Source organism: Protomyctophum bolini (assembly GCF_963924005.1).
Source record: "Protomyctophum bolini genome assembly, chromosome: 19".
Classification (NCBI taxonomy): domain Eukaryota; kingdom Metazoa; phylum Chordata; class Actinopteri; order Myctophiformes; family Myctophidae; genus Protomyctophum; species Protomyctophum bolini.
The window spans coordinates 7,924,371-7,951,294 of NC_137880.1; the positions used below are offsets into that span (position 1 = coordinate 7,924,371).

Below are 26,924 nucleotides of genomic sequence, written 5' to 3' on the forward strand. Positions count from 1 at the left end.
TTTTGTTGGGGGTCACCTGATAACGGGACAAGGGACAATTAAATGGCATTTTAAGACCTTTTCACTGTGTAAATAAACAATAAATGAATGATGTGGACCATTTCCACATCAAAAGTAATCAACAGACTATCATATCAAATCTGGTCAAACATTGACCAAATTGTCAAAGAACATACAAGAAAGAGGCAACCATTTTGAAAATGGCTGATCAGATATCTTCGCAATATATGTCTGTGGAAGCGAGTCTGTGGTCCCCAGTTTCAATCTTTGTGTCACGGTGAGACATGTGATGGACCAAATGCAGAACCAAGAGCAGGCAGGCAGGCAGATAAAGTAGAATGATGATTTATTCACAACTAGACAGGACATACAAGGGCAGGACACTGTGACAACAAACTATAATCTGACAAGGGAACACTGAACACTGGGAGGTATAAATAGACACAAAGACTAACTAGACACAGGTGCAACATAACTACAATCAACACATGATTGGCTGACACTAAACAGGTTACAGGACACAGGTGAATTACAATGCAGACTGGTGAGACAAGGCAGGCAACAACAAATGGAGCAGACAAGAAACACCAGGAACACAACTACACAATAAGAGTACACTACAGACATATCGTGACACTTTGTAGCATTTTGACAATATTATGAAATGTAAAAAAAATACAAAATGTAAAATAAAGAAATCATTGGGTCCGCAACCCAAAAATGTTCAGTCCATCTGTAAGATATTTGTTTACATGAAGCAACTGCATGGTTCTGTGATCAAATCAATGATTGGTTATGGATAATTTAGTTATGCCATCCTAGGCTATTTTAGCATGTCATCTTGACTGACTATCCATTTTTCACTTGAGTATAGGCCTATATATTGCTTGCGGTTCACAGACACCGTTGGCAATGTTTTTCATCCGTTGGGCTCCTTGAGTCCTTCTGGTATGTAACAATACGAGATAGCACATAGCAGTTAACCTTGGAAGAAGTTTTACAGTATTTGCCTGTAGCTGTTGCCTGTACTGCAGGAACCATGCAACTCATGATGGTTGACGTGATGACACTTGACGCAACATCCCATAATATGTACTGTATACGTACATGTATAACACTGTAATCAATAATACATCAGAAAAACTTATCTGGAATTATGCTTTTCCATTTTTAAGTTTTTTATTCCGCATAGAAGAGGGGTATGGACAGGGAAAAATGCAGTACATATATTATGCTTCTCTTTTCTATTTTTGTACATTTTTATACAATTACATAGACAGCTCAAACAGGAAACAGTACGGTTTTGCTACTATATGAACAGAGTTAGATATTGAGTTGGGTTGATGCGGACAGTTACATAACTGAAACAAACAGAACAAAACAACCCCCCAGTTTCAAAGTTCCAAGTGGGAGGGTGGGGGCCCCACCCTCCCACTTGGAACTTTGACGCCTTCTCCTTTCACCGTAGGCCTATTTATATACAGTAGGTACATTTTTTTAATAGAATGAATAATAGCAATAGCCAATTTAAGGATGTCATGTGCATGAGAAAAGAGAAGAAAGACATGAGAAGGAAGGAAAGAGAGAGAAGAGTAGACAAGAGTGAATGATGAGAGGACTCCATGGTGTTGTAGGAGAGAATGGCAAAAAGAGATAAGGAGTTTGATATGTTTGCTTTGGAAGTGGATGGGAAGAAAGTAGAAGGAGAAGAAAAGAAAGGAATGAGGGGGTTAAAGATTAAGGAAGGGAATGAGGTTGGTGTGCGGAGTAGGAGGGGAATACCAAGATTGTATGAACAATCTATCCACAAATCTATATAGTACGTTTAGATAGACAGACAGCACTTGGTTTTATTTTGACGTAAAGTGCGTGCAATGATAACTATGTTGCAAACGTGTCTATTTCATAGTCAGAAGTGAACGTTTGTGTATAATACGGTTACCAACGTAGCCTAATATTACTAGGTGGAATCGTTGTATGGCACTGCAGTTGCGTTGTTTTGCCACGAGATGGGGCAGCTCCATCAAACCACATGCAGAGGGTGGGCTTCATCCTTTCCATGAACAAGTAGACTCGTTCACTAGAAGAGCATAACAATAACAATAACAATAACAATAACAATAACAATAACAATAACAATAACAATAATAATAATAAGCGATAGGGGTAATAATTAACAATTGATCATTTTAAGCCTAGAATAAAGCTATGCAGAATCCTGGTGATTCATGACTATATAAAACATTTGATTCTGTGAAGAAAATAAAAATGTCACACACATCGCTGTCTAGCACCACTCAGAATCATCACTTGGTGTCGTCTGTCTACTTGAGAGGTTCTCAAAGTCGGTGCCGTGATGCAAGTCCAAGGCTGCCACAGAATACGTTGATATTATTGTTATCATTAGTAATATTCCCCAGACATTTCAATAGGCAGAGGTCTTTGAGTGACCAGTGGTTTAATCCATTGGTCTGTGTAAGTGTCCAGGTCCAGTGAACAGTCCACTTCATAGCAGAGAAACTTGGTGAGTCTGGAAGGAAGATCTAAATCCCTGATGAGCTTTAACCTGCCGACACCAACCAGATGTCTGATCCTCAGTCTGCACAGCTGCATGAGAGGATGAGGAGGCACTGTAACACACACACACACACACACACACACACACACACACACACACACACACACACACACACACACACACACACACACACACACACGCACACACACACACACACACAAACACACACACACACACACACACAGTCTGTCCTCAATATTTTTTTACTTTGAACATCTTACTAAGCTGGGATGACCAGATATTATGCATGTCATTGCAGGCTGACCAGGCCCTACCCTTCCTACACCTGAGTAGCCTGTCTACGCAAACAAACCTACCACTGTTATCTGACTCCAGATCAGAGGAGCAGTTCAGGATTCCCGGCCCAGGTCTGTACTGCGAGTGCAAACTCTTTATTTTATTGAGATATGCGCAACATTATTCAAACCCAATCGCCTCCATTGTCTCGCTAAATCTCCTACACTACAGTGTTTTTGTGTGTAACATTCAGCATTTGATAAATGTGCTCGCCTGGCCATATTGTGATAAGCCAAAGGCTTCTTTCTATCTCTTCATTAGACCATGTCTGTCCACAGAACATCTTTGCGCTGCGTAATAATACAAATATCAACTTCTTCATCCCACAAATGGCACATTTTCGTTTCATGCCCAGCTATATTTGATGCGATTGCATTCCCACCTGAGGTGATCCGCCCTCTGCTGCGCTTGGAAGCGAAGCGAGACCCCTGTTTTTTTTTAATCAACACCAGAATTCAAATGAGCCTTCACACCTAATCAAATGAAGCTCACTTTCCGACAATGCGCAGCAGGATTAATTTAATCGCAGTAAAATATCCTGATTTGAATGCGACTCTACACTAGGATTTCTATGCTCTCAGCTGTCATACTGTATTTCACTCCTACACTGTCGTTTTCATTGGAGACCAGATAATAAACATACCTGCTTTGAGCTTGATTTCGGTCCAGAGTGGAGAAGAGACCAGATGTTCCATCAGTCTGGAACACAGCCTGACGTGGCTGACGTAGTTTAACAGCAGAGAAATGAGAGGTCCCACCAAGTGACTGATGGACGGCTTGGACACAGCCTCGCAGAACTACACAGGATAGAAAACACACAACTAGAATAGAAATTCACTAGACAGAAAACACGCAGGGTTAGTAGGTTAGTAGCCGGACAACGCGTCGTTGGACAATGGCTGACAACATATATGACGAGTGAGCTTGAATAGAAACATACATAAGAGTAGCCTCACCTGGAGACGGCTCCATGGAGCAGCGCAGTTCCGCTCCTCACCGTGTGTTTGTGTGGGATGAGGCTTGCTGCCGTAAACGCAGGTGAAACAAGAGCGAGCGTTGCAGCCGTGGTCCAGCAGCAGTTTGAGCATGGGGAGGTTCAGGTTGTCCATGCTAAGGAGCACCGCAGAGGGAAACGCAGAGGGCTGGGTGGAGATGGAGGCGTTCACGTCAGCTCCGTACTTCAGGAGGAGGGACACCATCTCCATAGATGCTTTACTGACGGCAACCAGCAGGGGGTTGAACAGGTCCAGGTTGGGGTTGGCTCCGGCCTCCAGCAGCATAGTGATGGCTTCCAGGTTGCTGTTGTAGACGGAGAAGTAGAGCGCTGTGCTGCGTTTGTCTCTGTACTTGTTGCGTCGCTCTTCAGAAAGCTGACAGTTGGGGTCGAATCCCGCCTTCAGGAGAAGTTCTATGATGTTATTGCAGTTGTGCAATAACATCATGGCGTTGTGCAGCGGACTGATGCCGCTTCTAATGATTTTTTTCTGGCTGGTGACGGGAATCAGGAGGGACACGATACTGAAGTAACAGAAAGTAGACATTAAAACACAGCAACACAGAGAGACTGGTGTTTTCCATTACTGTAAAAAGCAGAAAGAAAGAATCTGTACGATGGAATGCCAAGGGTGAAGCAGCAAATAGCAGCCAGGAGAACTAGCAGGACACTGCCAAAGACGAGATGCCAGCCAGCAAGTTGGTGCTGTGGGAACCAACACACGAGCACCGCTCACGAGGACGTCCCACATTAACAAATGTAGATGTACTCAAGAAAGACGCAGGAGTGCAAAGCACCAACGAGCTGGTAACGATATCCGGGATGACTGGAAGCAACGATGGAGGGCTCGTCTGAGGACGACCTAGAGAGATTAATTGTAAACACTAAACAGAGAAGTGTTCTGACCGTGTGTGAGAATTCTGCACAGCCACATGGATGGGTAGAAGACCAGACTTGTGGGATCTGCTGACGAGTGCTTTGACAGACAGGAGCACCTCTACGATGGACACATGACCATGCTTGCACGCTTCATAGAGCGGCGTTGCACCGTCAGCTGCAGCACCGTTAATATCAGCATCTGGACACACAATAGAACTCAGTGAGTCTGTCTGCCCCTCTGTCCTCCAACCTATGATATATAACCTCTACTGCTAGAAAACCAACAGTACTAGAGGTCCTAATAGGACATAAAACCAGGGGTTAGGTCAGTACTAGGGTGTCATGTACCTACCGTGTTCGAGAAGGAAGCGTAGTGTTTCTAACGTTCCATTCTGAGCAGCAGTGGACAGAGGACTCATGCCGTAGTTGCTGGTCGCTCTGATTTTGGCTCCGGCTTTAACCAACATCTCGCAGATCTCCACGTTGTTCTGACGAACAGCTTCATGCAGCGCTGTATATCCAAGGATACATGGAGTGTTGACTGCTGCACGATGGTTCAACAAAATGGCCACCAGCTCTGCATTGTTCCTCGCACATGCTGGGGAGAACAGACATTGTTTGGTAAAGAGATACAATAGCTTCACGGTACAATAAGAAACAGAATTGTGAACTACAAAATATTTTGTACCTTTATTAAGAGGAGTTTCTTGATGTTTATTCACAATTTCAAGATCAGCTCCTCTCTCCAGCAGCAGACGGACACAGCTTGCATGCTCTTTATCGACCGCTATCATCAAGGCTGTCTGTTCCTTCTCTGTTTTCTTGTTCAACATGCCAGGCTGGGCTGGAAGAAACAAGACACACTAAACTAAACAGAGAGAAGATCCAATAATCCCCAGAACAACGTGTTCTTTAGCAGGACAATAAGAAAACAAGTGTTTGTACGGTGTTACCTGTCAGCAGCACTCTGAGGCAGGCCTCCTGGCCATAGGCGGCTGCCTGGTGGATTGACAGCCAGCCAGGCTTACTGGACAACAGGTTGCATCCTGGAACGTTAACCAGCTTTCTGACTCTGTCGGCGTCACCAGTCCTTATCGCTTCCATCAGAGGATCCACCACCCTAGAAAACAATACATAGATATTACCTACACTGTACAGTATTTTACAATCACACTCTTAATGCCGACCATGGAACGATTAAGGATCTCTTTATATTCTTAACTTATTTTGATTAGGACCCAAGCGCACACTGGACCAATGTGAAACCAATAAATCATTGATGATATAATCAGATTCACCTCAACCTCGCTCAAAAGACCTGCACAAAGCAAAGTTATACAAATCGTGAGTTCTCGGCTGTACGAGTCATATGTCTTTACTCTTTAAGACATATATGTGGCAATATTGAGTTATAGACATAACGCCATCTACTGGTAACATGATTCAGTCTAGTTCTCTCCTAAATAAAGTGCATATACATATTTTAGCCTGGTCCTAGACTATAAAGGTTAAGTCAATAGGTAAACAATGCCTCATATTCACTCGTCTGTCAGGCACCTACCGGTGAGCACACGGAGGATTGGCAGAACTGTAGTGAGCAGTAATAATGTTATCTCGTAGGGGGCGGGGCATAGTGTTGGTACTGTCATCGTGTTGGTTTCTGGGTTGAGTGCTGGTGCTCTGAAGGTGTGGGGTGCTGCTGTGCTGTTTGACTTCTGCATTGGGTGGACATGGATTGGTTTGTCTGGTGTCTGTGGATGGAGTTGCATTGTGGTCTTCACGCGGTTCGTTGGTGTAGACAGAATAGTCCTCAAACCCCAACGATGGACCAGAGGCTCCTGGCACAGAAAGGCCGGCCATCGTCTCAATGACGATGCTGATAAGGGAGAAAAACAAGACAATACAGAAATACTATGATATTCCTGACCCGTTCAAAACAAATGACTGACATGTCCATGATTGTCAGCTGCTGTCCAACCATGTATACCATGTAGAACCTGACCAACAAAGATGTATGACTATACAGAAGCTGACCAATCAAAACAGAGCTTATATCTCCCTCTTGGTCCTTTCATCACTCCCCTCAACCTGGGGCAAATAAAGGTTGGGTATATGATAAATAATTTAGGAAGGCAGTTATAGACAATTGGAATAGTACATGAGAAATCTGGCTGGTATATCTTCGTCACATTATGACTTCAGAGAAGGTTGTTGGTGTTGTACCAAAAAAGTGTGTTTTGAAGAAAACGCAAAATAGTGGAAAGTATAGTTGGCACAAAATAGCTGGAGCCTACAGTATGCGGCTATTTTGTGTCGGAATAACGGCTCGTTATTCCGACATTACTAACCATAATCATAACCGCACAGGGTGAGTCTCAACCGGGTCACGTATGTCGGACTAATGCGCAGTCCCCAGAGTATATGTGTGAAATAATACAGACAGAGAGATTCAGTTACTGGGTGGAATCTACCTCCATCTCTATTTATAACAGGCCAGCTTGGCTCAGTCAGTGTTTATGTGGATAAGATAACACCTGACTGAATGCATGCCAAATGGGTCGCCTAATATTGGAGAGTTATTGCGTCAACGAGGAGGGCAGAAAACAGCACAGGCCACGGGGTTCATGTAATCGGTAAATGGTGCATTCATATAGCGCCTTCATTTATCCAAGGCACTTTACATAGATTGTGCATTACATTCACCCATTCACACAGTGACACACACACACACACACACAACACACACTCACATTCATACACCGATGGCGGCGGAAACCATGCAAAGCACCAACCTGCACATCGGGAGCAATTAGGCGTTCGGTGTCTTGCTCAAGGACACTTCGACGTAAAACTAATAACACCATCTTACCACACTGGATATGTTATAACTACATACATACATACATACCGGTACATACTTTTGATATAATCAAGTAAGGGAGTTAATTTACAAAGAGAAAAAAAAAAGCAACGACATACAGTACGAGTACCTTTCGCCGCCGCTCTTGAATGAAACAAAGCGACAGCGTGCTTTAGTAGTATATAATGTGCTCCCAGTGTGATGAACCTACCTTTAGTGTTTGGTGTAGATGCAGCAGTGTATCAGTCTGCTCTCCATCCACACAGAGCTGCTGTGATGAGCTTCCCATGCAGTCCATATACTTTATGGGAGATACTTTACTACTGGAATCTGCTGTCATCAACACTTCATTCACGTGCACACGCATGCACGCACGCACGCACGCACGCACACATACACACACACACACACACACACACACACGTCTCACACCCACACACACACACACACACACACACACACACACACACACACCTCTGCCAGGACTCATAGGAATAGACTACGTGACAACCAGGAATGACCGTCTCTCTGGTGACCATGAACCGGAGAGACGGGTGGCAGCCGGAAAGTAGACGGCACCCGGGAGCAGTATGGGTTGGCCGCCCCAGCCTGTGTCTTCCGTGAGAAAGAAGCCCGCCAAACCCACGGTGAGGCCTTTAGGAGGGCCATTCAAGCCTCAAGCGGAGCCTGCGGCACCACCAAGGGCAAGGTGGAGCCTGCGGAACCGTTGCGGCTTGAGAATCCACCATTCCCGAATAAAGTGCCTGGTGCTGGGAGTCTGGTGCAACGCACAGGGCCTGACCTGGTGAGAGCAGGAGTGGACCTGGTGAGACGTACCGTAGGAGGGGCCCGGACAGGAGTCAACCCACAGAGCCTAGTCCTTCCACGCGCCAGAATGGTACCTCCCAGTCCCGGCAGAGTAGTTCAGGAGGAACGGATTGTGTGGCCCTAATGGGACTGATCGAGGGTAGCTATACTGGGACGTAAGTCGGGACTTGATCACCCCGGCTGGGTCACCTGAGTGAGTGGTATGATGTTGGGAGACCCGAAACCCTGATGACCTTGGGATACATCACTGAGGATACGTCCCAGGTGCATCCATGTATGTACAGTATGTATTTTGTTATGCCAGCACTTCAATCTGCTGTGATCACCTGTCAGGCTGTCACGAGTGTCACGTGTGCTTCATACCAGAGTGGTAGAATGTAGTACACTAACTCAACTAATTTACTCAATGTGAGGTACTTTTACTTAACTTGAGTATGTCCTGCGTTTCAATACTTTATACTAACATACTCCACTACATTTAGAGGCTACATCTCATCATGCAGATCTACGAGCTTGCAGATCTGCTACTGTTGATGCTTGTGTGAAGCTATATATGTATGGTCAATATAGGGCCAAAAAACTAAAAGAAAACATACAAAAGGTTAAATAATAATAATAACTTTATGAATAATAAATAATAATAATAATAGGCCTAACAAAACAAAAACATAGCCGATCTTGTATGTCCGAAGATTGGCTACTTTTGCCAAATATTCATATTCATACATAGGTTTGCAAACTACCTGGAATTAGTTTCTATCGGTGGGAAACTAATTTCAGTAACTATGTAATAGTTACTTTTCAGGATTCAAATTCAAGTTGCACATCTGATCGATGCTTTAGTATGACCGGGTGTTCATTTATGAGAAAATACAAGAAGTTACAATATGGAGATCATTTAAGAGGTTTCTGCACACCACATACTGCTACATTTGCTGAAGTAAAACATCTTAGTAGACTATACTTCTACCTCTCAGGCCTCATACACACGTACAGAACACATGTTCTGTGTCTTGTCTGTGTTTAATGCCATAATGCATTTCCAATGGGAGTCACATGGCTTGACCAAACATTTTTGTTTGATGGGCAGAACACAGCCATCATACACAAATGTTTGCTGAAACAATGTGACTCCCATTTGAAATGCGTCATGTGGCGCGCATTAAACACAGAACATTTGTTTTCTGTACAGTACGTGACGTGTGTATGGGGCCTCAATGCTCTCAGTCAGGGATGCTGTGATCACCATTTCACGTGCACTGTTCCACTCGCGTGTGTGCTGGAAGCCAACTGAGGATATACTGTAAGTGCTTCAGTTCCACGTCTGCCATGCTGCCACCTGTTGTGTCTACTCTGATGTCACTCTGATGTGAACTGATCCTCAGAGGTAAGCTGGCTGTCACACGCACGCACACACACACACGCACAGAGTGTGTTTGTTTACAAGTCAGATAGTCAGCCAGCGAAAAAGATAGGCAAACCCAGTATAGAGCGCCGCAGTCCCTCCCCCTTTCAGAAAAACGAGGTGGACAAAGCCAACTCGGATCGTGACAAATCATGACAATGAACACAATGTTTTGGGCCGATTAAATCATTAGAAAGAAGAAAAGAAAGTCAGGAGACAACACTATTTGTTTTGTTTTTCGTCTTATAAATTATTTGATCGGCCCAAAACATTGTGTTCATTGTCATGATTTGTCACGATCCGAGTTGGCTTTGTCCGCGGCGTAACCGTCTTTAAATAAATTATATTAGAAGTGCCGATGGGAGAATGCATTGGGGTTTCATTTCCTGGGCCACTCGTTTTTCTGAAAGGGGGCGGGACTGCGGCGCTCTATTGCTCAGTGGTTTAGGGAGTTATCATTGTGTCTTCCTCTGGAAAGAATCACGTATACTTTGAAGAATAAACAGAAGATGTTTGATAAGATATGGGGAAGGTTTATCCAATATATTACGGTTTAATGATTTATCTTATTTAATGGTGGAAACTGAAATTGTCTAATTGTATTCTCTGCAGCTGTTTGGTCTTGTTTGTTGTTTGACTCTGTTGTTATCATTCTAAGTGCCATTATTTTATTATACTGTATGGACTTTTGATATAAAAATAAACAAAAATGAAAATGTAAGTGTGAAAAACTTTTTTCATTTCAATAACAACATGTTTTTGTTATCTTTTTTTTTATTCATCACAAAGACAGTACAATTTGGAAATATGAATGAATAAAGAAAACAAAACACAAAAACAGGATACATGTATAGTAAAATAACATGTTAATGACATTGATTATCTTACAGTTTAGGTTTATGTTCATTAAAGGATCCCCTTTATAGTCTTCCTGGCATCTGAGGAAGAGTGTGATAAAGAACTCATTTTCAATATGACACCATGGATGTGTAAATAAATACAAAACTACACAAAACCACAGAGAATCAGAATCCTGCTTGAATGCCCCAGAAACCACTGGAGGATATAAAACCAGAAACAGTGGTGAGAACCTATATTACCATACAAATATGAAGCCATAGTTCTGCAATTACATTTTTTATTTTTGAGGGGCCCTCCTATTTCCAGTGTGTAACCCAAATCTTGTCCTAACAAAAACATTAAATGCCATTGACAATGAATGGACAATTTTGAGTGTTTGTGTAAACGCAAACATTGCGTAACACAAACATCGATGACGAAGGTGAGGACGCAAATTGTGATTGGCTGGAATGAGATGATGTATGATGAATGATGTATGATGATGAGAGCATTTTCTCTGATTTGTTTCCACTTACTTTTATTCCATTCATTGAATTTCGATTCCCCCTGACGTTTCAGTGGGCAGAGATCTTTGAGTGACCAGGGGTTTAATCCATTGGTCTGTTTAAGTGTCCAGGTCCAGTGAACAGTCCACTTCATAGCAGAGAAACTTGATGAGTCTGGAAGGAAGATCTAAATCCCTGAGGAGCTTTAACCTGCCAGCACCAACCAGATGTCTGATCCTCAGTCTGCACAGCTGCATGAGAGGATGAGGAGGCACTGTAACACACACACACACACACACACACACACACACACACACACACGCACTTGCGATAAGCCAAAGGCTTCTCATTAGACCACGTCTGTCCACAGAACATCTTTGCGCTGCGTAATAATACAAATACCAACTTCTTCATCCCACAAATGGCACATTTTTGTTTCATGCGCCTGAGGTGCACACCTGATGTGATCTGCCCTCTGCTGCACTTGGAAGTGAAGCGAGACCCCTGGTTTCTTTGATGATCCAGAATGCGTTTGTTTGATCCACACCAGAATTCAAATGAGCCTTCACACCTGGTTTGAATGCGACTCTACACTAGCATTTCTATGCTCTCAGCTGTCCTACTACTGTATTTCTCTCCTACACTGTCGTTGTCATTGGAGACCAGATAATAAACATACCGGCTTTGAGCTTGATTTCGGTCCAGAGTGGAGAAGAGACCAGATGTTCCATCAGTCTGGAACACAGCCTGACGTGGCTGACGTAATTTAACAGCAGAGAAATGAGAGGTCCCACCAAGTGACTGATGGACGGCTTGTACACAGCGTCGCAGAACTATACACAGGATAAAAAACACACAACTAGAATAGAAATTCACTAGACAGAAAACATGCAGAGTTAGTAATAGGGTTAGTAGCCGGACAACGCGTCGTTGGACAATGGCTGACAACAATGTCAATATGTAGGAAATGTCCATATTTGTAGCCTCACCTGGAGACGGCTCCATGGAGCATCGCGGTTCTGCTCTTCACCGTGTGTCTGTGGGGGATGAGGCTTGCTGCCGTAAACGCAGGTGAAACAGGAGCGAGCGTTGCAGCCGTGGTCCAGCAGCAGTTTGAGCATGGGGAGGTGGTCCATGCTAAGGAGCACCGCAGAGGGAAACGCAGAGGGCTGGGTGGAGATGGAGGCGTTCACGTCAGCTCCGTACTTCAGGAGGAGGGACACCATCTCCATAGATGCTTTACTGACGGCAACCAGCAGGGGGTTGAACAGGTCCAGGTTGGGGTTGGCTCCGGCCTCCAGCAGCATAGTGATGGCTTCCAGGTTGCTGTTGTAGACGGAGAAGTAGAGCGCCGTGCTGCGTTTGTCATCGTACTTGTTACGTCGCTCTTCGGAAAGCCGACAGTTGGGGTCGAATCCCGCCTTCAGGAGAACTTCCATGATGTTATTGCGGTTGTGCAATAACATCATGGCGTTGTGCAGCGGACTGATGCCGCTTCTAATGATTCTGTTCCGGCAGGTGACGGGAATCAGGAGGGACACGATACTGAAGTAACAGAAAGTAGACATTAAAACACCGCAACACAGAGAGACTGGTGTTTTCCATTACTGTAAAAAGCACCTTCACTGTAGAAGGTAAGTGAAGGTGCTTTATAGGGTTGACCCTGAAGCCAAGTCTCTAGATGGGTGCTACACCAGAATGTTGCATGCAGTACTTAACATCAGCAAGAGTACACATGTTACGAACAAGAATCTGTACGATGGAATGCCAAGGGTGAAGCAGAAAATAGCAGCCAGGAGAATGAGACTAGCAGGACACTGCCAAAGACACTAAGAGCTGCCAGCCAGCAAGTGCTGTGGGAACCAACACACGGGCACCGCTCACGAGGACGTCCAACATGTAGATGTACTCAAGAAAGACGCAGGAGTGCAAAGCACCAACGAGCTGGTAACGATATTCGGGATGACTGGAAGCAACGATGGAGGGCTCGTCTGAGGACGACCTAGAGAGATTCATTGTGAACAGAGAAGTGTTCTGACCGTGTGTGAGAATTCTGCACAGCCACATGGATGGGCAGAAGACCAGACTTGGTGGATCTGTTGACGTCTGCTTTGAGAGACCGGAGCACCTCTACGATGGACACATGACCATGCTTGCACGCTTCATAGAGCGGCGTTGCACCGTCAGCTGCAGCACCGTTAATATCAGCACCTGGACACACAATAGAACTCAGTAAGTCTGTCTGCCCCTCTTTTTTATAACCTCTGCTGTTAGAAAAAAAACAGTACTAGAGGTCCTAATAGGACATAAAACCAGGGGTTATAGGTCAGTACTAGGGTGTCATGTACCTACCGTGTTTGAGAAGGAAGCGTAGTGTTTCTAACGTTCCATTCTGAGCAGCAGTGGACAGAGGACTCATGCCGTAGTTGCTGGTCGCTCTGATTTTGGCTCCGGCTTTAACTAACATCTCGCAGATCTCCACATTGTTCTGACGAACAGCTTCATGCAGCGCTGTATATCCAAGGATACATGGAGTGTTGACTGCTGCACGATGGCTCAACAAAATGGCCACCAGCTCTGCATTGTTCCTCGCACATGCTGGGGAGAACAGACATTGTTTGGTAAAGAGATACAATAGCTTCCGTTGAATAAGGCTTTACAGTTTGTGGTTTGATTTCTGAGCTACTTTGGTATTCTTATGCTACTTTGTGAATGTATAAATTCTGCCTTCTTGACAATTAAAGGGACACTTTCCTGGGGGTATTTATGTGTGTAATATGTGGTTTTAGATATTTTAGATTGTAGCAGTGAGCCTGTTGTCTCTGATGTCATGGACACTGGTCTCACTACCTTCCTGGACTACAATTCCCATAATTCTTTGGTGCACTGCTCCTCCTTGTGGATAGGGGGGAGAGCTGTCTTACTGAGACAACATGTAGTCCAGGAAGGAAGTGAGCCCAGTGTCCATGACATCAGAGACAACAGGCTCACTGCTACAATCTAAAATATCTAAAACCACATATTACACACATAAATACCCCCAGGAAAGTGTTCTAAAGCTCCTAAACGTCATTAACATATATTCTTTTGCAAAAAGGGTGAAGTGTCCCTTTAAGTGTTCCGGCCGGGAGCGTGGTTCGACCTCCCGTTAGTCCGACCATCCCAAACCCTAAACTTAACCTTAAGTTAAACTTAACCACGGGTGATTTATAACCTGCAGGTCGGACTAACGGTGTAGTATTGAGCAAACAAACATTTAGACATGGTAGGATAGGAATCCAGCAGTTGGCTATTAGGAAAAGGGGCCATGGTAGGATAGAAAACCAACAGTAGGCCTACTAGAGGTCCTGGTTTGAGACAAAACCAACAGGGTTCAATAAGAAACAGAATTGGGAACTACAAAATATGTTGTACCTTTATTAAGAGGAGTTTCTTGATTTGTATTCACAATTTCAAGATCAGCTCCTCTCTCCAGCAGCAGACGGACACAGCTTGCATGCTCTTTATCGACCACTATCATCAAGGCTGTCTGTTCCTTCTCTGTTTTCTTGTTCAACATGTCAGGCTGGGCTGGAAGAAACGAGACACAGTGAACTAAACAGAGAGAAGATCCAATAATCCCCAGAACAACGTGTTCTTTAGCAGGACAATAAGAAAACAAGTGTTTGTACGGCGTTACCTGTCAGCAGCACTCTGAGGCAGGCCTCCTGGCCATAGGCGGCTGCCTGGTGGATTGACAGCCAGCCAGGCTTACTGGACAACAGGTTGCATCCTGGGACGTTAACCAGCTTTCTGACTCTGTCGGCGTCACCAGTCCTTATCGCTTCCATCAGAGGATCCTTCACCCTAGAAACAATATTGCCTACACTGCAGTATGTTTTACAATCACACTCTTAATGCTGACCATGGAACGATTAAAGATCTCTTTATATTCTTAACTTATTTTGATTAGGACCCAAGCACACTGGACCAATATGAAACCCTATACTTCAATGCTAGTGGTATTCCTCGCACCAATAAATCATTGGTCACCTGCATGCACAGCATTTCATATCATGCTGAGATTTCAAAAATGGATGATAATCAGATTCACCTCAACCTTGCTCGGCTTACATAAAAGACCTGCACAAAGCAAAGTTATAAAAATCCTGAGTTCTCGGCAACTGTCCATGTTTCATCACTAAACAAGAAGTGCTTCGTATCTCGGCTGTACGAGTCATATGTCTTTAAGACATATACATGTAGGTGGCAATATTGAGTTATAGACGCCATCTACTGGTAACATGATTCAGTCTAGTCAGAGTGTGTTTGTTTACAACTTGCCTGGAGAGCTCTTAATGGTATCCAATCTCCCCCGACATATAGAGGCCATGCATTTGAATTACTGTAAGGTGACTTGATTGATTGACATCAAAAAGGGCCTGTCGGCTCAAACCCACAATGCAATACTTTGTTTTCAAGAGTTTTGCGCACAGACGTCAGTAGCATTATACAGTTACCGGTATATATAAAATTGGTAGGGTTTTTACTAAAATCTGTAGGGTTTCTCCTCCCATCTATTTCCCATTCCAAGTGTACATTTTTTTAAACAATTATTCAGCAATGAGATAATACTTCTTTTGGTGGGTACATTTTGAAAGTAGCTCGCAAGTCAAACTATAGTGTGGGCACCCCTGCTCTAACCCTAACCCTATAATTATATCATTACAATGTAGAAAAAATATAAAATATAATAAAACAACCGTTTCACTTACACAAGCACCAACACTGTTTACTTTTCAGGATTCAAATTAGATCTACACGGTCAAAATGTGTCAGCTTGTGGATCTGCTACTTTTTATATAATAAAGTAAGGGAGTTAATTTACAAAGAGAAAGAAAAGCAACGACATACAGTACGAGAACAAAGCGACAGCATGCTTTAGTAGTATATAATGTGCTCCCAGTGTGATGAACCTACCTTTAGTGTTTGGTGTAGATGCAGCAGTGTAGCAGTCTGCTCTCCATCCACACAGAGCTGCTGTGATGAGCTTCCCATGCAGTCAGGGGAGATACTTTACTACTGGAATCTGCTGTGATCAACACTTTCACGTGCACACGCATGCATGCACGCACGCACGCACGCACGCACGCACACACACACACACACACACACACACACACACACACACACACACACACACACACACACACACACACACACACACAAACACACACACCTCTGCCAGGTAGTTATTCTATTTATAGTGACTCATATAGGAATAGACTATACGTGACAACCAGGAATAGTCTGGTGACCACCGGAGAGACGGGTGGCAGCCGGAAAGTAGACGGCACCCGGGAGCAGTATGGGTTGGCCGCCCCAGCATGTGTCTTCCGTGAGGAAGAAGCCCAACAAACCCACGGTGAGGCCTTTAGGAGGGCCATTCAAGCCTCAAGGTGGAGCCTGCGGAACCGTTGCGGCTTGAGAATAAAGTGCCTGGTGCTGGGAGTCTGGTGCAACGCACAGGGCCTGACCTGGTGAGAGCAGGAGTGGAGCTGGTGAGACATAGGAGGGGCCCGGACAGGAGTCAACCCACAGAGCCTAGTCCTTCCACGCGCCAGAATGGTACCTCCCAGTCCCGGCAGAGTAGTTCAGGAGGAACGGATTGTGTGGCCCTGGTTTTTCCCTAATGGGACCGATCGAGGGTAGCTACTGGGACGTAAGTCGGGACTTGATCACCCCGGCTGGGTCACCTGAGTGAGTGGTATGATGTTGGGAGACCCGAAACCCTGATGACCTTGGGATACATCACTGAGGATACGTCCCAGGTGCATCCATGTATGTATGTATTTTGTTATGCCAGCACTTCAATCTGCTGTGATCACCTGTCACGTGTGCTTCATACCAGAGTGGTAGAATGTAGTAAACTAAGTCAACTAATTTACTCAATTTGAGGTACTGCATTTCAATACTTTATACTAACATACTCCACTACATTTTAGAGGCTACATCTCATCATGCAGATCTGCGAGCTTGCAGATCTGCTACTGTTGATGCTTGTGTGAAGCTGTATGTATGGTCAATATAGGGCCAAAAAACTAAAAGAAAACATACAAAAGGTTAAAGTTACAATATGGAGATCATTTAAGAGGTTTCTGCCCACCACATACTGCTACATTTGCTGAAGTAAAAATCTGAGTAGACTGTACATCTACCTCTCAGGCCTCATACACACGTACAGAACACATGTTCTGTGTCTTGTCTGTGTTTAATGGATATAATGCATTTCCAATGGGAGTCACATGGCTTGACCAAACATTTTTGTTTGATGGGCAGATCACAGCCATCATACACAAATGCTTGCTAAAACAATGTGACTCCCATTTGAAATGCGTCGTGGCACGCATTAAACACAGAACACTTGTTTTCTGTACAGTATGTGACGTGTGTATGGGGCCTCAATGCTCTCAGTCAGGGATGCTGTGATTACCACTTCACGTGCACTGTTCCATTCACGTGCGTGCTGGAAGCCAACTGAGGATATACTGTAAGTGCTTCAGTTCCCTGTCTGCCATGCTGCCACCTGTTGTGTCTACTCTGATGTCACTCTGATGTGAACTGAACCTCAGAGGTAAGTTGCAAGGCTGTCACACGCACGCACGCACACACACGCACAGTGAGTGTGTTTGTTTACAAGTCAGATAGTCAGCCAGCTATACCAGTTCATTGCTATGTGGCTTATTTCTTCCCTATAATGTTTTCAGACACATATTTTAGCGTGATGAGCAGCTGTGTTTGGACAGCCTCACAGATATGAGAATCAAACGGGTGAGCTTCATCTTTATTGGCTTTCATCGATACGTCACGCAGGACGTTTTCGTTTTCAGGAAGTAATTACAATTCGATGGACCTTTGATATAAAAATACACAAAAATGAAAATGTAAGTGTGAAAACCATTTTTCATTTCACTACACCTAACAACATGTTTTTGTTATCATTTGTTTTTAATTCATAACAAAAACAGTACAATAAGGAATTATGAATAAATAAAGAAAACAAAACACAAAAACAGGATACATGTATAGTAAAAGAACATGTTAATTACATTGATTATCTTACAGTTTAGGTTTATGTTCATTAAAGGCCTCTAGTCTTCCTGGCATCTGAGGAAGAGTGTGATAAAGAACTCATTTTCAATATGACACCATGGATGTGTAAATAAATACAAAACTACACGAAACCACAGAGAATCAGAATCCTGCTTGAATGCCCCAGAAACCACTGGTCATCCCTGTTCCTCAAGATGCTCTTGCAATGCTGGTTTTCTATCTTACCAGGACCTCTAAAACTAGGACTAATAGGATGGAACACCAGCATTAATTGTTAGGATAGAAACGCAGCAGTACTAGAACCTAGGCTCCATATTACAATACAAATATGAAGCCATAGTTCGGCAATTACTTTTTTATTTGTGAGGGGCCCTCCTATTTTCAGCTTTTGGTGTGCGTAACCCAAATGTTGTCCTAACAAAAACATTAAATGCCATTGACAATGAATGGACAATTTTCAGTGTTTGTGTAAACACAAATATTGCGTAACACAATGTTTGTGTTAAACATTGCGTAACACAAACATTGATGACGCAAATTGTGATTGGCTGGAATGAGATGATGTATGATGAATGATGTACGATGATAAGAGCATCCCTCACTTCAAACACGGGTGTGATTTTCTCTGATTTGTTTCCACTTACTTTTATTCAATTCATTGCATTTTGATTCCCCCTGACGTTTCAGTGGGCAGAGATCTTTGAGTGACCAGTGGTCCAGACTCCAGACCATTGGTCTGTTTTAAGTGTCCAGGTCCAGTGAACAGTCCACTTCATAGCAGAGGAACTTGATGAGTCTGGAAGGAAGATCTAAATCCCTGAAGAGCTTTAACCTGCCGGCACCAACCAGATGTCTGATCCTCAGTCTGCACAGCTGCATGAGAGGATGAGGAGGCACTGCAAACACAGACACACACAGTATATTTGTAACTATAGTTCTCGAAAAAGGCCAAGACCATCTCCAGCATCACATGGACCTGTCTCTCTCAGCTGTCCTATACCGTATGTCTCTCCAACACTGTCTGTTTCATTGGAGACCAGATAATAGACGTATACCTGCTTTGATCTTGATTTCGGTCCAGAGTGGAGAAGAGACCAGATGTTCCATCAGTCTGGAACACAGCCTGACGTGGCTGACGTAGTTTAACAGCAGAGAAATGAGAGGTCCCACCAAGTGACTGATGGACGGCTTGGACACAGCCTCGCAGAACTATACACAGGATAGGATGGAAAACACACAGCTAGACAGGATAGAAAAAACACACAACTGGACAGGATAGCAAGCACAGTGCAAATCGATCACGGTGCAAATCACAGTGCAAGTCGATCTGTACTTGGCCCCTCCCTTTTTCCGTTCTACACCAATTATTACCAATGATTACCTGGTGTCCTAGCTTCTCTCAGGCACCAGATTGTTCTCTCGTACTTAACTTGTGCGACTATTTACCCTGTTGTGTGTTGTTCATGTTAAGTTGCTTCTGCTACATGCTTACTTTCTAAATAGTTTGGTGGATTATTACCGTGATAACAATAGAAGCGATCGGGCGAACATTTTACTTTTGCCGTGAATATATAAACAAAAGAGTGGTTTCACCTGGACACAGCTCCATGGAGCATCACATTTCCAATTCCTCCGCTCTTCACTGTGTGTCTGTGTGGGATGAGGCTTGCTGCCGCAAACGCAGGTGAAACAGGAGCGAGCGTTGCAGCCGTGGTCCAGCAGCAGTTTGAGCATGGGGAGGTGGTCCATGCTAAGGAGCACCGCAGAGGGAAACGCAGAGGGCTGGGTGGAGATGGAGGCGTTCGTGTCAGCTCCGTACTTCAGGAGGAGGGACGCCATCTCCATAGAACCTCTCCTGACGGCAACCAGCAGGGGGTTGAACAGGTCCAGGTTGGGGTTGGCTCCGGCCTCCAGCAGCATCTCAGCGGCCTCCAGGTTGCTGTTGTAGACGGAGAAGTAGAGCGCCGTGCTGCGGTTGTCCTCGTACTTCTTGCGTCGCTCTTCCGAAAGCTGGCAGTCGGGGTCGAATCCCGCCTCCAGGAGAAGTTCCATGATGTCATTGCAGTTGCGCTCTGCGGCGACGTGCAGCGGACTGACGCCACTTATCATGATTCTGTTCCAGCTGGTGACGGGAATCAGCAGGGACACGATGCTGAAGGAACGTTAAGTAGACGTTAAAACACAGAGACTGGTGGTTTTCATTACTGTAAAGCCACCTTTGTTGTAGAAGGTAAGATTGATTGTAAACAGAGAAGTGGTTCTGACCGTGAGTGAGAATTCTGCACAGCCACATGGATGGGCAGAAGACCAGACTTGGAGCATATGTTGACATTTGCTTTGAGAGACAGGAGCACCTCCACGGTGGACACATGACCATTCTTGCACGCTTCATAGAGCGGCGTTGCACCGTCAGCTGCAACACTGTTAATATCAGCATCTGGACACACAATAGAAGTCAGTAAGTCTGTCTTCCCCTCTGTTATATAACCTCTACTGCTAGAAAACCATCAGTACTAGAGGTCCTAATAGGATATAAAACCAGGGGTTAGGTCAGTACTAGGGTGTCATGTACCTACCGTGTTTGAGAAGGAAGCGTAGTGTTTCTAACGTTCCATTCTGAGCAGCAGTGGACAGAGGAGTCATGCCGTAGTTGCTTGTCGCTCTGATTTTGGCTCCGGCTTTAAACAACATCTCGCAGATCTCCACATTGTTCTGACGAACAGCTTCATGCAGCGCTGTATATCCATAGATACATGGAGTGTTGACTGCTGCACCCCAGCTTAACAAAATGTCCACCAGCTCCGTATTGTTCCTCTCACATGCTGGGGAGAACAGACATCGTCTGGTAAAGATACAATAGCTTCTGTTGAAATAGGAAGTGATTTGATTGCTGAACTACTTGCAGAGGCTAATGTTTTCACAGTATGTAGAATGGGTACATTTCAAACGAAAATACAAATCAAAACTGCTACTTTGTGGACGAAACCATAATAAAGCATTAAGACTTGTTTACAACAGTGCAGAGAGGGTATAGGTACCCTCACAAAAACATGCAGTAATCCTGGTCTCTAAACTGCCTCCCCCTGGCCGGCCGGGGCGCCTGATGGAGGGGAAAGGAACTGGTTGGAATAACGTGTTCCTTCCACGCGTTACGTCCAACCAGGGAAACTCCCCCCTGTCAGGTGTAAAGGAGCAACTTGGACACTCAAGCATGAAGGAAGCATGAGTTAAGTCCGTTGCTCTCTTCAGGTTGGCGGAGGGTGTGTAGAGCCCAGGATCACAGTAGATGACTGACACAGGGGTGAAAAATGGGTTACAAAATCGTGGGATAAAAAATCAGTGCAGAGACGAAATGTCATGGGGGCCCGTACCTTACGTACTGGCAGGTGAAAACAAGCACCCAGATTAGCATTTCAATGCCCGATCTGCATGTGTACAAGGGGACACTAAATGAAAGTAAACAACAGCTTCCCTTGTTGATGGAAACTAAAGTAAACAACAGCTTCCCTTGTTGATGGAAACTAAACTAAACAACAGCCTCCCTTGTTGATGGAAACTAAAGTAAACAACAGCTTCCCTTGTTGATGGAAACTAAAGTAAACAACAGCTTCCCTTGTTGATGGAAACTAAACTAAACAACAGCTTCCCTTGTTGATGGAAACTAAAGTAAACAACAGCTTCCCTTGTTGATGGAAACTAAACTAAATTAAAGTAAACAACAGCTTCCCTTGTTGATGGAAACTAAACTAAATGAAAGTAAACAACAGCTTCCCTTGTTGATGGAAACTAAACTAAATTAAACTAAACAACAGCTTCCCTTGTTGATGGAAACTAAACTAAACAACAGCTTCCCTTGTTGATGGAAACTAAAGTAAACAACAGCTTCCCTTGTTGATGGAAACTAACCTAAATTTAAGTAAACAACAGCTTCCCTTGTTGATGGAAACTAAACTAAATGAAAGTAAACAACAGCTTCCCTTGTTGATGGAAACTAAACTAAATTAAACTAAACAACAGCTTCCCTTGTTGATGGAAACTAAAGTAAACAACAGCTTCCCTTGTTGATGGAAACTAAAGTAAACAACAGCTTCCCTTGTTGATGGAAACTAAAGTAAACAACAGCTTCCCTTGTTGATGGAAACTAAAGTAAACAACAGCTTCCCTTGTTGTTGGAAACTTAACTAAATTCAACTAAACAGCTTCCCTTGTTGATAGAAACTAAACTAAATTAAACTAAACAACAGCTCCCTTGTTGATGGAAACTAAACTAAACTATAACTGCACTCTGTCGAGTGCATACTTGCTTGTTGCACTAGTTGGCAAGCAGAGCGCGCAAGTACTTTCGACCGCTCCAAACTGTCAAATCTCAGTAATGACTACTTGTGCCTCATACGGCAGTGGTGCCAGAATGAAACAATGGTAATTGTTTTTATACACTTCAGAAACATAATGTTGTAATGAATACGTAAGTGACGACTTTGGATCGTGACGTATATGTCAATCAGTGCCTCCCAAGACTAAAACATATCGTCATTACGTCACCATCGGAAACCAATTACACTCTGGCATTGGGTCCTTTAATCCACATATTTCTTACGTCATCATTGAGAGCTATACATATATACTAGGTATATATGTATACATATATACTAGGTATATATGTATATGTAATTTGTAAATTGATTAGTGGTATACTGTGGTTACTTTGCGCCGTACGCACCGTCCCAGCTAACCTGCCACTTTTGATGCGTATGCACCGCCACAGCAAATTGTGCCTGATACGGCAGTGGTGCCAGATTACATACATGTATACACAGGAGCATTACCTTTAATCCTCCCAACACTAAAACATATCGTCATTACGTCACCATCGAAAACCAATTACACTCTGGCATTGGGTCCTTTAATCCACATATTTCTTACGTCATCATTGAGAGCTAGTTATACATATACACACCATGTAATCTGGTCCCAGCAAATCAGGCACAATTTGCTGGGACGGTGCATACGCATCAAAAGTGGCGGGTTGGCTGGGACGGTGCATACGAGTCCCGGGCGAAACTATTACTTGCGCACTCTGCATGCACAAGTAACAACAGCTTCCCTTGTTGATGGAAACTAAACTAAATGAAAGTAAACAACAGCTTCCCTTGTTGATGGAAACTAAAGTAAACAACAGCTTCCCTTGTTGATGGAAACTAAACTAAATGAAAGTAAACAACAGCTTCCCTTGTTGATAGAAACTAAACTAAACAACAGCTTCCCTTGTTGATGGATACTAAAGTAAACAACAGTATATGTTGTTTAGTTTAGTTTCCATCAACAAGGGAAGCTGTTGTTTAGTTTAGTTTCCATCAACAAGGGAAGCTGTTGTTTACTTTAGTTTCCATCAACAAGGGAAGCTGTTGTTTACTTTAGTTTCCATCAACAAGGGAAGCTGTTGTTTACTTTAGTTTCCATCAACAAGGGAAGCTGTTGTTTACTTTAGTTTCCATCAACAAGGGAAGCTGTTGTTTAGTTTAATTTAGTTTAGTTTCCATCAACAAGGGAAGCTGTTGTTTAGTTTAATTTAGTTTAGTTTCCATCAACAAGGGAAGCTGTTGTTTACTTTAATTTAGTTTAGTTTCCATCAACAAGGGAAGCTGTTGTTTACTTTAGTTTCCATCAACAAGGGAAGCTGTTGTTTAGTTTAGTTTCCATCAACAAGGGAAGCTGTTGTTTAGTTTAGTTTCCATCAACAAGGGAAGCTGTTGTTTACTTTAGTTTCCACCAACAAGGGAAGCTGTTGTTTAGTTTAGTTTCCATCAACAAGGGAAGCTGTTGTTTACTTTCATTTAGTTTAGTTTCCATCAACAAGGGAAGCTGTTGTTTACTTTAGTTTCCATCAACAAGGGAAGCTGTTGTTTACTTTCATTTAGTTTAGTTTCCATCAACAAGGGAAGCTGTTGTTACTTGTGCATGCAGAGCGCGCAAGTAATAGTTTCGCCCAGGACTCGTATGCACCGTCCCAGCCAACCCGCCACTTTTGATGCGTATGCACCGTCCCAGCAAATTGTGCCTGATTTGCTGGGACCAGATTACATGGTGTGTATATAACTAGCTCTCAATGATTACGTAAGAAATATGTGGATTAAAGGACCCAATGCCAGAGTGTAATTGGTTTTCGATGGTGACGTAATGACGATATGTTTTCGTTTTTGGAGGATTAAAGGTAATGCTCCTGTGTATACATGTATGTAATCTGGCACCACTGCCGTATCAGGCACAATTTGCTGGGACGGTGCATACGCATCAAAAGTGGCGGGTTGGCTGGGATGGTGCGTACGGCGCAAATTAACCACAGTATACCGCTAATCAACTTACAAATGACATAGTATATACAACTAGCTCTCAATGATGACGTAATAAAGATGTGGATTAAAGGACCCAATGCCAGAGTAATTGGTTTTCGATGGTGACGTAATGACGATATGTTTTAGTGTTGGGAGGATTAAAGGTAATGCTCTTATGTATACATGTATGTAATCATATATGTAATCTCATCTGGCACCACTGCCATATCAGGCACAAGTAGTCATTACGTAACATGCATAAAGTAGGTATAGGTAGCAAATAGTTAAACCTAATAATTCAACATTTCAAACGTTCCTTCACAGAGAAACTGAGATTCGACAGTTTGTAGCGGTCGAAAGTACTTGCACGCTCTGCTCTACAAGCAAGTATGCACTCGACAGAGTGCAGTTCTAGTTGTAATATGGCTAATTGGCAGTATAGAGGTCTCGGAAGGAGAGACAACCGGGTTCAATAAAGAACAGAATTGCGAACCACTGAATAGACATATAACACTGCTAATTTTATTATCAATGATTAACTGCAGCACAAACTGCAGTGTTTGTACCTTTATTGAGAGGAGTATCTTTATTTGTATTCACAATGTCAGTCTCAGCTCCTCTCTCCAGCAGCAGACGGACACAGCTTGCATGCTCCTTATTGACTGCTATCATCAACGCTGTCTGTTCTTTCTCTGTTTTCTTGTTCAACATGCCAGGCTGGGCTGGAAGAAACAAGACATGATTGTAGAACAGAGATAAGATAATAATAGTAACCCCCCAAATGATCAACCATGTCATTAGTCAAAGTGTTATTTATAGCAGGACAATAAGGAAACAAGTGTTTGTGTTATCACCTGTCAGCAGCACTCTGAGGCAGGCCTCCTGGCCATAGGCGGCTGCCTGGTGGATTGACAGCCAGCCAGGCTTACTGGACACCAGGTTGCATCCTGGGACGTTAACCAGCTTTCTGACTCTGCCGGCGTCACCAGTCTTTATCGCTTCCAACAGAGGATCTTTCACCCTAGAAAAACAATGTTAATGGCTTCTCAACTCACTCGATAAAGCTGTACCAAACCCCATCTTTGGTTAGGCTAGGTTAGGTCAATATGAACAAAATTAAGCCATATTCATTTGTCTGTCAGGCACCTACCGGTCAGCACGCTTTGTGGTCGGAGGATTTGGCGAACTGTAGTGAGCGGTGATTCTGTGAGTTAGTAGTAGGTTGGGCCTAGAGCTGGTGCTTTGATCGTGTGGCGTGCCTGGTTGAGCGCTGGGGCTCTGGAGGTATTGGCTGCTGCAGCTGCACTGAGAGACTTCTGGATTGGGCGGACATGGATTGTGTCTGGTATCGGTGGATGGAGTTGTATTGTGGTCTTCACTGAAGAGGCTGCGTTCGATGGCTATCTGGATCAGCTCCTCATCAGACAGGTTGGTGTAGACAGAATAGTCCTCAAACCCCAACGATGGACCAGAGGCTCCTGGCACAGAAAGGCCAGCCATCGCCATGCTGATGAGGGAGAATAACATTAACAAGACAACACAGAAATAAGGTGTGTTAAGCCCAACCACAAGGCCACGCCGAGGTACTTAACTCCAGAGTTAAAACATTTTCTATACATGAGTTATTTTGTTAAGAAAACGATGGGAAATCTAGTTGGCACAACAAGGACTCCAGGGACAAAATATTGTGATTGTGCGACCTACGGCTCAAGAGTAATAGGTCAAACTGTAGCCTACTGCATGCATGCGTTTTGCAATGACTCAAATCACAAAGGACATGCATAATTTCCTTTACATTTGGATAAAATCTTCTACCACACCATCCACGGCCAAGTTTGTAAATTGTTACAGCATCTTTATTCAACCAAGGCTCAAACAGAGGCCAGAGAACATCAGAATGCCTTTGAAGGAAAAGCATATAGCCTTCGGACGTCCGGCCTGGCGGAAACAATATTGTGGAGAAAGAAACAAGAAGTGGGGGGGAAGAATGCCCCAGTAGCCTGCCACAGTGCCACACAAGCCTCTGAGGACAGTCAACTGTCCTAAGCATGCATTACAACGAGCACTCACTCCTGTAGGTTTAGACATTACATTACAACATCGGAAAGATCAGATGCTTCCTCGCCTGAATAATTCATAATTAGAGTAAACATACTAACCAACCACAATATTGATTGTCTTTGGAATCATTGTAATATTCATAATTAACCACAGTGATAATGTTTAGTAACCATACTATTCACACAACTAACCACAGTATTAATGTTAGACGTTCTTACATTTTACGATGAAGGTTGTGGTTAATCGCTCTTC

General features: G+C 43.7%; 1 protein-coding gene across 5 annotated transcripts; it reads right to left on the reverse strand.

The window, feature by feature from the left end:
• Positions 1-1,427: 1,427 nt before the first annotated feature.
• On the reverse strand, positions 1,428-26,924 carry LOC308334323 (ankyrin repeat and SOCS box protein 2-like). 5 transcript variants are annotated; one of them, XM_080791020.1, is made up of 9 exons: positions 16,147-16,228; positions 6,310-6,624; positions 5,702-5,868; positions 5,437-5,592; positions 5,101-5,346; positions 4,776-4,947; positions 3,832-4,393; positions 3,519-3,672; positions 1,428-2,630 (listed from the first exon to the last, which is right to left on the reverse strand). In XM_080791020.1, exons 2-9 carry the CDS (start codon positions 6,606-6,608, stop codon positions 2,404-2,406), a joined length of 1,983 nt encoding a protein of 660 aa, XP_080647146.1. In that variant the 5' UTR covers positions 6,609-6,624; positions 16,147-16,228; the 3' UTR covers positions 1,428-2,403. The 5 variants fall into 5 exon arrangements, with proteins under 5 accessions (XP_080647146.1, XP_080647147.1, XP_080647149.1 ...); XM_080791021.1 differs by lacking the exon at positions 16,147-16,228 and adding an exon at positions 7,820-7,961; XM_080791023.1 differs by lacking the exons at positions 1,428-2,630; positions 3,519-3,672; positions 3,832-4,393; ... (4 more) ...; positions 6,310-6,624; positions 16,147-16,228 and adding exons at positions 10,989-11,461; positions 11,867-12,020; positions 12,177-12,732; ... (4 more) ...; positions 25,762-26,118; positions 26,891-26,924.

Bases quoted from the DNA above. Each gene is read 5' to 3' on its own strand.
- LOC308334323 (XM_080791020.1), bottom strand. From the start codon at position 6,608: ATGGCCGGCCTTTCTGTGCCAGGAGCCTCTGGTCCATCGTTGGGGTTT. The intron at 4,394-4,775 runs GTCAGAACACTT...CTGTTACTTCAG, and splicing joins GTGCAGAATTCTCACACACG to TATCGTGTCCCTCCTGATTC. The intron at 2,631-3,518 runs GTATGTTTATTA...TGTGTGTTACAG, and splicing joins CGAAATCAAGCTCAAAGCAG to TGCCTCCTCATCCTCTCATG.